This window comes from Balaenoptera ricei, chromosome 20 (assembly GCF_028023285.1).
Source record: "Balaenoptera ricei isolate mBalRic1 chromosome 20, mBalRic1.hap2, whole genome shotgun sequence".
Classification (NCBI taxonomy): domain Eukaryota; kingdom Metazoa; phylum Chordata; class Mammalia; order Artiodactyla; family Balaenopteridae; genus Balaenoptera; species Balaenoptera ricei.
In genome coordinates this window covers 8,111,287-8,125,591 of record NC_082658.1, presented here as the reverse complement: position 1 = coordinate 8,125,591, position 14,305 = coordinate 8,111,287, and the positions used below count along the sequence as shown (strand labels likewise).

The 14,305-nt window shown below is 55.9% G+C and overlaps 2 protein-coding genes across 3 annotated transcripts; one reads left to right on the top strand and one right to left on the bottom strand.

The window, feature by feature from the left end:
* Nucleotides 1-5: 5 nt before the first annotated feature.
* Nucleotides 6-3,874, top strand: LOC132354518 (uncharacterized). Its single transcript, XM_059906390.1, has 5 exons — nucleotides 6-845; nucleotides 1,602-1,668; nucleotides 1,818-1,975; nucleotides 2,346-2,488; nucleotides 2,706-3,874. The coding sequence occupies exons 1-5, from the start codon at nucleotides 352-354 to the stop codon at nucleotides 2,780-2,782; spliced, it is 939 nt and encodes a 312-aa protein (XP_059762373.1). The 5' UTR covers nucleotides 6-351; the 3' UTR covers nucleotides 2,783-3,874.
* On the bottom strand, nucleotides 2,518-8,172 carry UBALD2 (UBA like domain containing 2). 2 transcript variants are annotated; one of them, XM_059906391.1, is made up of 3 exons: nucleotides 7,771-8,172; nucleotides 7,321-7,383; nucleotides 2,518-3,682 (listed from the first exon to the last, which is right to left on the bottom strand). In XM_059906391.1, exons 1-3 carry the CDS (start codon nucleotides 7,888-7,890, stop codon nucleotides 3,362-3,364), a joined length of 504 nt encoding a protein of 167 aa, XP_059762374.1. In that variant the 5' UTR covers nucleotides 7,891-8,172; the 3' UTR covers nucleotides 2,518-3,361. The 2 variants fall into 2 exon arrangements, with proteins under 2 accessions (XP_059762374.1, XP_059762375.1); XM_059906392.1 differs by having other exon boundaries at nucleotides 2,518-3,679; nucleotides 7,771-8,163.
* Nucleotides 8,173-14,305: the final 6,133 nt, after the last annotated feature.

Sequence of the window (14,305 nt, the reverse complement as noted above, 5' to 3'; positions counted from 1 at the left end):
GCTTGGGGCCATGCAGCTTCTCTGGTCCTGGCTCAGGAAGGTGGAGTGAGAGGGAGGGGCCGCTGCAGGTCAGGTGGCACACCTCTTGCAACCTGCCCATTAGGCCATGGCCCCCAAACAGGTTGAGCTGTTCTCTGAGGGTGCCAGGGCTTCGAGAGGGCTGCGAGTTGCACCCAGGGCCAGGAAGAGACAGCACAGGCCAGACCCCAGGCTCCGGGGACCGGCGGGCCTGCAAGCGGTCTGCCCTCTCCTGACCCCGGCTGGACCCGGTGCTGTGGCCTTCTCTGGCACTGGCACTGCCTTCCATCTGGGGAGGCTGGCCAGGGCACTCTGGTGAGGTTGGGATGCTTCATGTCTGTGCTCGAGCTGTACCTTGTGTATCTTGGAGCAAAGGTAAGGGTGGCAGCCCTCCTGCTGCTGGCAGGGAGGCTCCTGGCACATCCTGGGGGGGAGCGGTGCCACCAGCACCTGGGAAGGTTCCTGTTTGCTGTCCTCTGTGGCTTACCCTTGAGTGGCTGCTGCAGACGCAGGAGGGGCGCAGACCCAGGGGCCGCCAGGGCTAGGTCGTGTCCCTGTTCCCCTCCCCTCCCCAGGAAGATAGAGCAGAAGTGTGCCTGGCATTTGCCAAGGGGTCTTGAGGCCTGGCCCTTGTCCTGCTCCAGTGTCATCCCAAACAGGCAAGAGGGCTCACTGCTGTCCCCCGAGTCAACTGTAAGGGACAAGCCCATCCCCAGTCAAAGCCCCAGGGACAAGGGAGAGCTGCCCCGCGCCCGGACGGAGGCCTCTGCAGTCACGCAAGCAGTTTTCTGCCTTCAGATCTGTTCTCAGCAGCTCCCTCCTCCAAGGTGGGCTTCCCCCCCTCCCCCCGCCACCCCCAGTCCCCTCTGACATGGGAAAGGGATGTCTGGGGTAAGAGGGCTGCTTCAGGGTGTGAGGTGAGGGATGACAGAGTCACACAGGAAAGTGTAGCAGGAAGTAACCGAGAAAAGGGTTTCTCCCTCGTCCCCCTGTGGGCACAGGAGGGTGGGGTTGGCTGGGGGTGTCATGGGTGGGGCAGGCGCTCCCTGCGGGAAGGGGCATCCCCCATCTCTCCCCATCTGCTGAGATCCCGTTCACTGTTGAACCCTGGGGTCCCAGTCGGCACCACCCACACCCCCGCACCCTTTTCTCTGCAAGGGGGCGGCAGGGCCAGGCCAGGCCTCCTCTGCTCCTGCCTGAGAAATGTCAGGTCACTGGCTCAGTGTCCCTGGCCTAGAATCCAAACTCACCAGCTTGGCAGGGAGGAGCGCCCGATGCCCCCGGAAGGATGAGGAGTGACATTCCCCAAGCAGCCCAGGCCACCCCTGCCTCCCCGCACCTGGGCCCGCCTGCCTACCCTCACCCAGGCCGCCCAGCACTGACCGCCCACGTGCCCACGAGGGGCCTTCCCCTTCCAGCCTGGGAAAGCACGGGAGGGCAGAGTGAGGGGTGCGGGTGGGAGGAGTCTCACAGGTTTCCAAGCAGGAAACAAAACTGAAACGACAAACCCTGCTTCAAAGTACATGATCACATGCAGAGGGACCAAGGGCAGCTGCGTCCCCGGTTCTGCTCCACTCCTGCAGGGGCTGCCCCACAGGTGACCTTGTGAAGAAACACGAGGCCCAGGAGCAGCACGGGCTGGCTTGCCAGGTGGGGCCCTTCCCAAGTGTCACTGCACGCTGGGCCTGAACCGCCAGACCCCGCAGCCCTGATCCACAGCAGTGCCCGGGCTGCTGAGAGAGGGAGGGAACGAGCCCACTCACACATGTTAAAGGGGTTTTATTTTGGGGGGGGGGCAGGGGGCCCAGGAGGAATCCCAACCCTGGGGCCAGCCACCCACTCCTCCATGCGGGCGGACAAGCTCCTCACGCACCTGGCCACCTGCGCTGGAGGGTCTGAGAAGAGCCCAACTGCCATCACCGCTGCTTCCGTTCCAGCGCCTGAAGGCCGAGCGAAGGTGGGAAGGGAAAGGAAGCCAGTCCTCCTGGGGACCCACCCAGTCTCTGTGGCTCCCTGATAGCCTCGGATGACCTTTGGGACAGGGCCACACAACATGCGCATGGGGACAGGTTACCCCAAAGGAGGCTGAGGGCAGGGACAGCAGAGACACGCTCAGCGGGAAGTGCCTGGGGGAGCAGGCAGAAGCGTGGGGCTGCCATTGGGCCCCCAGGCGGGGAGGCAGCTCCCCCACTGCAGGCAAAGACGGGCTCCAGGGCTGAGGCCTAGCCTGCGGCGGCCTGCACGGTGGCGAGAGCCAAGGGGAGAGGGTTACCGTGACCGAGCCAGGACCCGTCCTTCCTCTCCTCCCCACGCCCAACCGGATCCAGCCTGTCACATCGGCCCCCTGGCCGGGATGCCCCTTGTCAGAGCATCCAGACCCGCCACACGGCAATGGAGCTGGTCGCCCAGCTGCAGCACAGCCGAGCGCCTCACCACCCCTCTGCCCAAGGAGCACGCTCTCCACACCAAGGTAAAGAAAGGCACCGCAAACCAGGCAAGTTAGAAAAGTCTCTTTTAAGTTTTAAATTAAAATTTCACCCTGGTGAGATGATTGATTTGGGAACTAAATCCAAAGGCAAGCTCTCCACTCTGTTGTCCGCGGCCGGGCACGGTGGAAGAGGCAGGGCGGCTACGGGGTTAAGCCCACTGGCGGAGCCTGGGCCTCTGACCCCAGCTGGCTCTTAAAGTCCCGCACAGGCCCTGCACACCTAGATGGAGACACGGGTGGCACCGGGAGAGGCGACAAGAGCCGGACAGCCACTGACCGGGGCTGGGGAGAGCCTCACGACGGCGAAGAGGGCCCACACCTTCAGCCACCCGGCACCCCTGGGAGCCCCCCCTGCCGCCATCACGTGGAGTGGAGAGGTGGTGGTCCTTCTCCTGATTCCAGAAAGTATGACCTTTGAGAGGAGGCAGCCGGCAGACACCTCGTGACTGCAGGATCACGCCCCCTGGCTTCCAAGCACCTGCGCCCGGGACCGGGGTGGAGGACGGGGTGCGGGCCCAAGGGGAGGCTTCTCTGGCCCTTCCCCGCTGACCCAACACCCCGTCAGCCAGCCCCATTCTCACATACATTAGTTACTTTTATATATTCATATATATATTATAGTTATATATTAAAAAGAGAAAAAAAACTTGCCTGAAGAGAAAACTCCTGAAGGACCCAAGTGGCTCAGGAAGTTTACTGTCCCCTCCACCCACAAAAATTCTCTTATAAAATCTTCCAGTGCGATCTTCAGGAAACCCCGCCCGCCCCAGCTCCCCACCCCGCCCCGGCCCTCCTGTGTCCCCACGACCCCGGACTGCCCCCCAGCTCCAGCCCAGCGCCCGGCGGCATCCAGTCTCATCTCTGGCCATCCATCGCAGCCACGGCTTTCTGCTGGGTGCCCCCCTGCTGTGCTCCGGGCGGCCACGTGGGCTGCGGGTGGTGGAGATGGTGGAAGCTGTGGGCCGTGGGGGAGGAGGGTGGGATCCAGGCGGCCTGGTGGCTGGGCGGGGACGAGGCCCAGAAGGGGCTGAAGTTTGCTGGGGGGGAGCAGGCCACTGCGGTCATGGGGCTATTGCTGTTCTGCAGGCCCTCGGAGGCGCGAAGCTTGGAGAACATGGCCAGCGCGTCGGGGAAGTTGGGCGGTGTGGCAGGCGTGTTGCTCGGGGTGCACATCTGCTGGGAGAGAACACGGGTTGCGAGGGCTGCCTGCAGCCCCGATCCCAGGCCACTGTCCGCGGGCCTACAGAGCCTTCCCACGGGGCTCACCCACACCGGGCCCTCCTTCCTCCCCGTTTTTCAGTCCATAAGCGGTTTCAGCAGGACAAAAGCACCCCTTGCACCCTGAGCCAATAAAAACAGAAAACCGGGGGCGGACTCCTACAATTTTTGTCAAAACCAAAGAGTGTTTCCTGATGCTTGGGAATGACGCTCTGAGTGTCAGAAGTAGATGGTTAATTCCGGCATAAGCTAGGGTGTCAGATTAAAGCCAGGACAAGGGAGGCAGCCCAGGACACCGCTGCTGAGCGCCTCACCCTGGGTGAGAAACCAGCTGGCTCCTCAATAACCCGCCCTCAGACGTTCTGAGGCTGTTAGCCAAGAGAAGGCGGCCAGATCCAGGATCTCCCTCCTATGCCAACCCCGGGGAGGCTGCACTTGCTTGGTGCTTGGGTCCGTTCCACATCCACAGCACCAGCCAGCGGGCCTCGGGGCCTCAGCCTGCGTTCTCTCACTTCTCACGAGGGTGCTAGGTCATTCTGATTATCCTCTCGGTTACAGATGAGGAAACTGAGGCCCAGAGCTCAAGTCACTAGACCAAAACCACACCGCTGCAGGGCACAAGTTGAGAAGCCGGAATCCCGGGGCTCCCAGGTCTGCAGGCCCAAGCTCTTAACCTCTACCCAGCCCCACTCTGCACTTAAGAGTCAAGTGCAACTTCATGCCTGGGCTCCCCGAGGACAAAAACCGGCGTCTCCCGGCAGGCTGCCCTTGGCCAGATGCTGCCAGTGTCTCGGTCCGCTTAGCCCGCTTTGTGAGGGCAGCTGCCAACATCCCAGCATCTGCTGTCTTCTGCCACTACCCTGAGCAGGGACCCCAGCCAGGAAGGGCAGGGGTGGGCTGGTGGGCGGTAACTGGCAGCCTCCCTGCAAACAGCGGGGACCGCAGGCCTCCCAGGCCTGTGGCGTGGGGGGCATGGGGGTGCCACCCCCCGAGCACTTCACCAGGGTGCAGGGAAGAGGAGGCAGAGAACAAGGCCTGCCCAAAGCCAGTTCTGACCCCGCAGCAGCTTCTCCCTCTCCCAGGAAGCCACGGGAGCCCTTCTTTGAATTTCTCCTAATTTTAGCAACACCGGCCCCTCCTCCAGGCACAGGGCTCAGGGAGCAAGATTCTAGGGCTCCTCACCTTGCTCCCAGGGCTCTTTGCCGGGAGCTTCCACAGCTCTGCAATTAAACCCCAGCCCAGGAGGAGGACAGGCCCACGGGAGGGGGGCAAACCCCCTCTGATTAACTGGGCCGGCTCCACATCGGCAGCTGGGGCGCTCCAACCAGCGTCCTCTCCAGGGAGGCCACAGGACCCGGGGCAGGCCTGGCCCCGCCCAGACCATTTCCCTCCTCCCTTCACTCTTCCCCGCCGCGCCCCCCCCCCCCCCCCGCCCCCAGGGCTGACTTCTCGGCAGCAGGAAACAATGAATGGGGGGTGGGGGGGACAGGCCAATTGCATCACAGCATCGTGACCGACTTCCCCAGTTCCCCGAGCCAGTGGAGCCTGTCTCCTCAGCAGCCGCCCCGCCCCCGACAGCGACGGCGGCCTGGACCAGGAGCAGGCCTGTGCCCACCTGCCTGTGTGAGCTCGGGCAAGTCCCTTAACCTCTCTGGAGTTTCTCTCTACTTCTATAAAACCAGGGGTTTGGACCAGGTCCTGGAAAAGTCCCTCCAGCTCTGCTTCTAACAGCTACGGATGGAGCTTCCCAGCTCTCCAGCATACCCAGCACCCACTGCACCCTGCTAATGTCCTACTGCTTCGCAACCACAGGGTCTTTCCCCTCTTCCCGGCCCTTCCCGATCTAACCCAGGAGCCCTCCCTGATCTAGGAAGATGCCTCCGACTGTGTATGTACAGTCGTCTATGGGACAACCATTTATCAGTAACTCTTGGTCTGGGTCACTTCTGGTATTTTTATCTAACATTTTCCTTTGATTTATTATCTCTAAAAAAAATTACCAACTCCTTGAGGGCAGGGATGGCGTTCTGTGCGGTGCTTGGTTAGGAGCACTCATGGATACACACGCTGATCATAATGTCTGTTAGAAAACCAGCCACAGCCCTTGAGGGAAGCTTCAAAAAGATTACAGTCCCTCAGGATGTGCAGGGAAGGAGCAACAGAACCTAAAAGGACCATCAGTCCCAGCTCCCTGGGGTGAGCCCCTCTGTTCAGGGCAGCACAGAGTGGCTGTGCTGGAAGCCTGGGCCTTTTGAAACGACCACAGTTGGTGGAGCAAACCTCAAGGCCCCTTTGGGAGGAGACGGAGGCAAGATGGAGGCAAGCTCCAGGCTCACACCGGAGCTTCCCATGGTCCGGTACAGGGGAGGGTCCCCTGGAGATGAACCCCTCTTGGGTTTACCAAGAGCCCAGCCTCAACTGCCACAGCCCTGCAGCCAGCATAATTCTCATCATATTCCGATGCAGTTTTGTTTTTTGATTTATACAAACAGCATGGGCTATTCCAAGAGAAAAACTGGTTAAAAGGGTCAAAACAGACCCCTCTCTACGTGTCCTTTGCAACTAGATGAATACAGAGCACCAAAGACAAGACACAGCAGAGGAACCATTTGCAGCTCCTCCAGGCAAGGCAGCGGCTCTGAGAAGGGAGCCACGGGCAAGGACACCAAGATGCCAAAAATGTACTCCAGAAGCCATAACAGATCTCCTGGGGAATCATGTTTTACAATCCCTATCTTGGGGCCCTCCCCCCACCAGCAGGGCTAATAGGTAACTAGAGAGGTAGAGAAGGCATTCAATCCTCTAAAGTGAAAGGGATGTCCTATGCCTGTGGAAAGCAGGGCAGGAGGGCAAAGGCCCAGGCCTGGGGCCAGCTTGGAAAAGAGAAGAAAGCAAATCCAGGCCTGAACCACTTCAGTTTCCTGTGTTTTACGTATCTTCACCTACTGAGATTAAACGCATTCTTGGCTTATCTTGTCAAAAATCTGTAAGTCTTCCACGCTCAGGGTAGGTCTTTTTCCACGAATAGGAAAGAGTGGACATAACTCTCTGGGTAAAGCCCAGCTCTCAGTCCAGGGTGGATTTATCCCTTTCCTGTTCTCTGCACAGCTGGGTTGTCTGGATGGGGGGCTGCCACTCCAACAGCAAGAGGGGGGCTCCAGACAGACAGACATTCCAGGTCTCAGCCCCCTCGGGGCCCTTCACTCGGCCCGGGTTCCCCCGACGTCTAGTTGTCGTCCGAGCCCCCCTCCCCACTCCCTGCCAGCCGGCTACTCCGCCGGCCACCCTCGCCGCCCTCCTAGCCCCTGGCACAGGGGGAGCGCCGAGCACAAGGCCTCAGGTCGAGCTACAGCAGCCCAGGAGGCCTGACCGCAAAGTTGGGCGAGCCAGCCGACCCTGGGAGCCGCTCTTTCCTGGAAGACATTTTGGCTCTTTGTTTACATCGCGGCTCGGCGCTCCCCGGCAACATGGCTGTCACCGTCGGCGCCTGACAGCGGCCCCTGGCCCGCGCCCTCGGCCGGCCGGGTGGGCTGCGGCCGCGGCGAAGCCGGCCCTCCAGCTCGCCGGCCCTCCTGCCGGAGCCCGGCCACACTTACCATCTGGTGGTGGTGGTGACTGTTGGGAATGTTGGTTTCTTGGAAAAACGTGCTCAGGGCGGTCTGCGGACAAACATAGCGGCAGGGCGGCGGTTAACGGAGACGGGGCAGGAAGCCCACCGGCCGGCCCTGCCCCACCGGCCGGGCTCATCCGCAGTGTCCGCGGCGCCGCGCTCGGGCCGCCGGGCCCGACACCTCGGCCGGCCGGCCCGCGTCGCTCGAGGGGGCGTCCCCGGGCCGCGCGCGGAGGTACAGGGCGGCAGGGCCCTGCGCCCCACGCGAGACCATGAAGTCGCTGAGCGCCTGACGGGGCGATATAAATAGAGCTTCCCTCCCCCCACCCCCCTCCGTGGCGCGCGGCCGGGCGCCCCGGCCTGCGCCCCTGCCCCAGTGCCGGCGGCCGGGGAGCGGGGCCGGCCGGGAGCACTCGCTAGCTCGGCCCGCACGCACCTCGAACTGCCAGTGGGCCGCCTGCAGCAGCTGCTTCGCCTGGTCGGCCGCGCAGCCTGCGGCCAGCACGAACTGGTTGATCATGACCTGATGCCGCAACTCATCCATGTTCACCGACATGGCTCCGGCCGGCGCCCCCTCCCGGGCTCGGCGGCCGCGGGAGGCCGGCTGCCCTCCGCTCGCGCTCGCCGCCGCCCACGGCCTCCGGACCCTCGCCCGCCCCGCCGCCCGCCGGGCGAGTGTTGTGGTCCGGCTCGCGCGGCCGGCCGACACCACAAACAACAGTGCGGGGCGGGGCCGTGTGTCCCAACGTTCGGGGGCCGCGAGCCGCCGCCGCTGATTGGCCCGCGCCGCTCGGCCGGCGCCCGGCTCCCTGGCAGACGTTCGATTCGAATCCTGCGGCCTGCGGGCCCGCACTGTTTCTCTTTCTGCCTGGCCGCGCCCATTGGCGGACGTCGGCTCCGTGGGGCTCCCCGGCATTGGGCGGACGCTGTGTTTTGGCTCGTCCTGGTTCATGATTGGCCACGGCCCGGCGTCTGGGGCGGAGCCGCGCGCGCTGATTGGTCTCCCTTGGACCTGTTTGAACTCAACTTGAAAACCTTGAGTGCCTGCTGATTGGCCGAGACCCCTCTGTTTGCTGTTGTAGGCTTGGGGGTGGTGCAGCCAAGTTCATTCATTACTTCATTGAAGCTGAACATGCTCAGCTGGAAAAGCAAGACAGAGTGGCTTTGACTCACTTCCTCTGAAAGATGTGGTCATCTCGAGAAACAGAATGATCAAAATAGAAAACAGACAGAGCCTTTGCAGCTGCTCAACTCTCAAAATTGTTTTTTTTTTTTTAAACTTTCAAGCTGCTCTACGTTTTTTTTTTAGCTTTTTATTGAAATGTAACGTACCCCCTTCATGCCTCCTTCCAGCCACTACCCACCCCAAGAGCCCAACAGTCTTTCCCTACGTTTTTAGGACAAAAACTTTGCTCTCTGAAGACGAAAACTACTGTTAATGTACACTATAAATACAATTGCAAGGGGGAAACGAGACTTTCTCGGACACTAATATTCCAAGCTAAAAAACGGTTTTTCCTTAAATTAATTGACCTAACTGAAACTTTAATTTGTTTCTATACAGGTACCGGCTCTCAACCCTTGACATTTAAAAACAAAGTTTATTTATATGCACTGAGCTTCCATCTTCCGGATTAGGATTTAACCTTCAAGGTTTGTGCTTGGGAGTTGTGCGGGTGGGGAAAGAACTAGGAGTTTAAGCAGACTGAAGAAAGGCCAGAGAGTTTAGGAAGGTAAACATTGCTAGGAATTCACTGTTAGAATTTCTGTTTCTAAAAAGCTTAGTAAGTTCCGAATCTGAAATACCAGTCAAAGAGTATATAATAATTAGTTAAGAGTCTTCAGAACGGGAGGCTAAGAAGAAAGCAAACCATGGTTCTATTTTGACTTTGCCTAAAGTGGATTTAACTCTCCATCTAAGAAAACTTAACCATGTAAAAAAACAGACTATAAATAAGGAAAAAGTTACACCCAATGTCTATGTTCTGATGAAAAAAAGCCTCGGGCACTATAATGAGTTTGTCCCATTTAGTCTTTTTGTTTGTTTGTTTGTTGTTTGTTTTGAACGGAAAGGAGTCAGCTTTTTGCCGCGGCCAAAAGACCCATTTCTCTTCCCGTAATTGCACTTGGCCACCCCCAAGTGCTCACGGGCTGAGACCTGGAGTGTGACTAGAGAGTCAAGTACAGCTTGCAGCCCTTCCCTTCCAGTAATTGCAAGGTGAAAACAAAAGAGAGTATCCAGCAGCTGCCATTGCCAAGGGGCCTGGCCCACAAGCAGCCCAGAACAAGGAAGTACTGTCACTGTGGGGCTCCAGTTTTCACAAGTACATACAGTTGTCAAGCATGCCAGGGCCATGAGTAGTAGGATCTAACTGGGCAGAGGCATTTCAGGCTGCAGGAGCCCTTAGGTCTTATTTAAGAAGTTCTCAAGGAAGGCAAAGGTCCTGAAAACACCAAAATTGCCAAACCTATTTTTTTTCTTGGATGTCAGCGTGGTTTATTCCAAAGCTTTCTTTAGTTTACCATTTGCAGGGCACAGCTGTAGGCACCTGGCAGAGGCATGGAAGACAAAGCCCCCAAGCCATTCTGGTTATCTGCTGGGAGCATAAAGTCACCCTGGGCAGAGAGAGCAACAGAGTTCTGCCTCTGAGTAGTGGAAATGCTTAATCAGTACTTTGGCTTCTGAGAATCTCTTTAGCGATGTATGAGGATAGGGCTTCCCCTTCTTGGGCTGGGAAACAGGAGTGCCCCCGTCCTGGGAGCGCAGGGAGAATGAATGAGGTCGTGTTTGTAGAGGACTTTGAGCTGCTGGGATGAAAGCAGCTCCCCAAGTGTAGGGTATTATTCACTGAAGGTATTATTATTTTAATCTGAGAGGACAGTGTGCATCAGGTAACACAGAACAATAAAAACATGCCCCTTAATAACGAATAAAACACAGTAGTAGCCTTGGAAGGAACAAAATCCTTGTTACATCAATGATCTAGGCTACAGAACAGGCCATGTTACAAGTAAGAGAAACAACCTCAGCCAGTATTTCCTCCGGGCCCGGATAACAAGGATGTTGTGAATGCAAGTCATTGAGTTGGTGCAGAGACAGGCAACAATAGGTAGCTGGACCATCACAAACAGCTGCCATTTACCAAGCACTTCGTGTGAGCCAGGCACCTTTTGAAGAGTTTACTGTCTGTTAACTCATTTCAATCCTCACAACAATCCAGAATTCCATTTCACAAGCAAGGCAGTTATGTCACAGAAGAGGGGAGGAGCTTACCCAAGGTCACAGTAATAAGTGCTGGAGTGAAGCATTGGCCCAGTGTAGTTCCAGAACCTTGTGGTTAACCATTACACCATACTACCTTCCTTAATGCTGCAGTGTCACCTCAGTGGGGCTCACAAACAAGAGCTATCAAGGGCGCTGGGACTTGCACAGCAGACGCTTGAAAAGTAGTGAGCCCCAGGTGGGGAAAAGGAGGCACCAGCTGTCTTGGGCAATCACGGGGGAGGGGTGGAGAACTGACATTCCCAACCTCCATCTCTGCAGTGCATTCCATTCCTATTCCTTTTTTCTTCCTTTCTACCTCTTACTCCCCAACCCAAACAGATCCAACAAAACAGAGAGGGAGGGACTTCCCTGGCGGTCCAGTGGTTAGGACTCCGTGCTTCCAAAGCAGGGGGCGTGGGTTCGACCCCTGGTCGGGGAACTGAGATCCCACATGCTTTGTGGCACAGCCAAAAAATTAAAACAAAAAGAAAAAACAGAGGGAACTTGGGGACTCTTGGTACCCAAGGCCCACCACATGCAGGCTCCCTGTGAAACTTTGTACACCTCTGCACACCTTCTCTGATTTGAAACTTCTAATAGTCTTGAGGCTCAGAGAGGGTGAGGAACCTACTCAAAGTCACACAGCCCTTGCTTGATTTATAGTAGCAATGGGATTAGATCTCTCATTTTCTTCCATCCCTTCCTTCCCTCCCTCCTTTTCTCCCTCTTCAAATTCTTATTTCTTCTTTCCCTGCTGTTGCTTCAAGATGCCAAGACAAAAGGACGAGGTGGCCAGGAGAAGCAGAAAGATGTTGAGAGAAGGAGAGGGAGAATGGGAGAGGATGAAGTTCCAGGTAAAGAGACCAAATGCAGACAAGCAGCACCAAGGTCTGTGGGGCAGCTGGGTTAGGCTGGACCCAGGCACTCCTGGAGGTGGGATGGCTCCCTTCTCCTTTCGTGGACTTCGAATGCTATTGCCAGCCCTTGTTTGTTTAACACAACCTATTTTTTTTTACAACTACTTGCCAGAGCAAGTTTATGCTATTTCTACTATACGATGGGCAAGGTAAACTGTGCCGCTTTTGAAGCATTCGTTTTTTTCCTAGTCTTTTTCCTTAAAGAAGATGGGGGCTTAGTGCAGAAGTACTTCTACTCCAGGCAAATCCCAGTCCTCCTCCGTGATCGTTGAGGTTTTGTCTCAATGACAAAACATTATGTCTGTTGAGAATGTACTCTGAACCCAGCTCTGCGCCATTCTTTATTTGGATTACCTTGTTTAATACAACAACCCAGGGAGGTGGGGACTGTGCATATCCCCAACAAAGAAAAGCAGGGTCAGAGAGGTTAAGTGACTTGCCCCAAGTCACTCAGCTAGCTCAGGGTGGAGCTGAGATCTGAATGCAGGTACCTGTGTTTGCTCCCGGAGCTGGTGCTCTTAAATATCACAATCTACTTTCTAGCTCTGTCCAGCCCCTGGAATGCCCCTTATCTTCTCTCTCAGTGGTACTGAAAAGACACAAAAGCTTGTCTGTATTATTGGAAGTAGTGGGAAGGTCAAAGCCAGTCCTCAGGTGATGAGTTTATACTGCTTTATACCAGATTATGTTTTCACCAAATGTCACATGTCCACAAGGGACAAAGGCCATACCAATCCCAGCACAGTTAATGGCAGTTCCCAGAAGGAGCACTGGTGGCCTGTGCTCTCTGCCCTGTACCTGCCAGGCCCGTGATAAGGCAGCCCCACCTCCCATTGCCAGGTGTGTCTTATGGTAGGTAAGTCTCTGGCAACACTTTCGAAGGGAGGTGGGTCTTTGCCGAGGGGGACAGGAAGGGAGGGCAGGAGACAGCCTTCTTAGGAGGGTCTTCCTTCTCTGGGGGCCTCAGTCGTCTGCTTGGATTCAGGCACCTGCCACTTTCTCTCTATGGGACGAGAATTGATCAGCCTGGAACTGGGCCTCTCTAGCCCCATCCATGAGTCCAAAACACAGGAGGCCCGTTGCTGTGGCAGCCACTGACTTCAAGGTTTGAGACAGCCTTCCAACCTGACACACCTTTTCTTTTTTTTTTTTTTTTGAGAACTGTATCATACACCAAGTTTGTGTATAACCTATGCACAGTTTGAAGAATAATAAACAATCACCCACATACCCAACATAGAACTGAAGTCCAAGACTAGTACCTTTGAAAACCCTTGCATGACTCTTCCCAAATGCATATTCCTTTCCTCCCCAGACACATAATCCTCAAATCTGCATTAAGCATTCCCTCCCTCGCTTTTTCTTTTTTATAAATTTATTTATTTTTGGCTGCGCTGGGTCTTCATTGCTGCATGCGGGCTTTCTCTAGTTGCGGCGAGCAGGGGCTACTCTTTGTTGCGGTGCGCAGGCTTCTCATTGTGGTGGCTTCTCTTGTTGTGGAGCTCAGGCTCTAGGCGCGCGGGCTTCAGTAGTTGTGGCACACAGGCTTAGTAGTTGTGGCTCGCGGGCTCTAGAGTGCAGTCTCAGTAGTTGTGGCGCACGGGCTTAGTAGTTGTGGCCCTCAGGCTCTAGAGCGCAGGCTCAGTAGTTGTGGTGCACGGGCTTAGTTGCTCTGCAGCATGTGGGATCTTCCCGGACCAGGGCTCAAACCCGTGTCCCCTGCATTGGCAGGCGGATTCTTAACCACTGCACCACCAGGGAAGCCCCTCCCTTGCTTTCCTTGGTCATTTAATCCTATGTGTAGGTGTCTCCAGACAAAGGCGATTGTGGGTCTGAGACATTGATCCCATTAAGTGACTCACCTTTCCCCGGGCCCAGTCCCTCTCTCCTCCAACTCTGCTGGGTGAGCTCAGCGAAGCCCCCTGAGCAATATGGATCACTCGCAACAAGGGCTGGCTTTCTTTTTCTCTTTTTCTCATTTTCATGACCTCAGACAGTGACTCTGATCATAGGATCAATCATAGGAGATTGTCCAAGAAGGCTCCTTGGAGGAGGGAGATCTGAGTTGGGAAGGATTTGGGTAGACAGAAAGGAGACGGAAGGGAATTTTTGGAAGTGGAAACAGTGCAAACTAAAGCACAGAGTTACCTTGAAAGCAAGTTTATAGCAAGACCCATTGGGGCTTCTGTTGGGAAGTGAGGTGGGGGAGACACTAAGCTTGGAGAGGCAAGGGTTGGAGTGGACCTGCCCTGGGCAGCGGGGGAGGAGGGGGCTGAGTATCACTTCCTTTGTCCACAAAAAATGGTACATGCTTCCTCAAGTTGGTGCAGAGACTCCGTAAATTGGTCAGGTAAGGCTAAGCTATGCTGAGGTAACTACAATCCTACAGTCTTACTTCTCACCCATGCAAAGTTCGCTGAAGTTCGGTGACTCTCAAGAAAAACTGCCCTCCATAGTATGAGTGTGTTTCATGTTTGGTAATTGCAATCATTGTTGCTTTTGTTGTGGTCATCCATGTACAATGCTTGGTGTCAGTCGATTTATCTCTTGTAAAAATAAAATACAGTGTGTGTGTGTGTGAAAAAATAAAAAAAATAAAAAAAATAATAAAGTAAAACGTGTGGAAAAAAAAAAAAAAAGAAAAGAAAAACTGCCCTCTGGGCAGTGATATAATGATCCAGCCTGTAGGAGCTTCCACTGTCTTGTAGCTCCGAATTGGCAAACTACAGCTCTTGGGCTGCCTCCTGTTTTTGTAAATAAAGTTTTATTGGAACACAGCTATATTTATT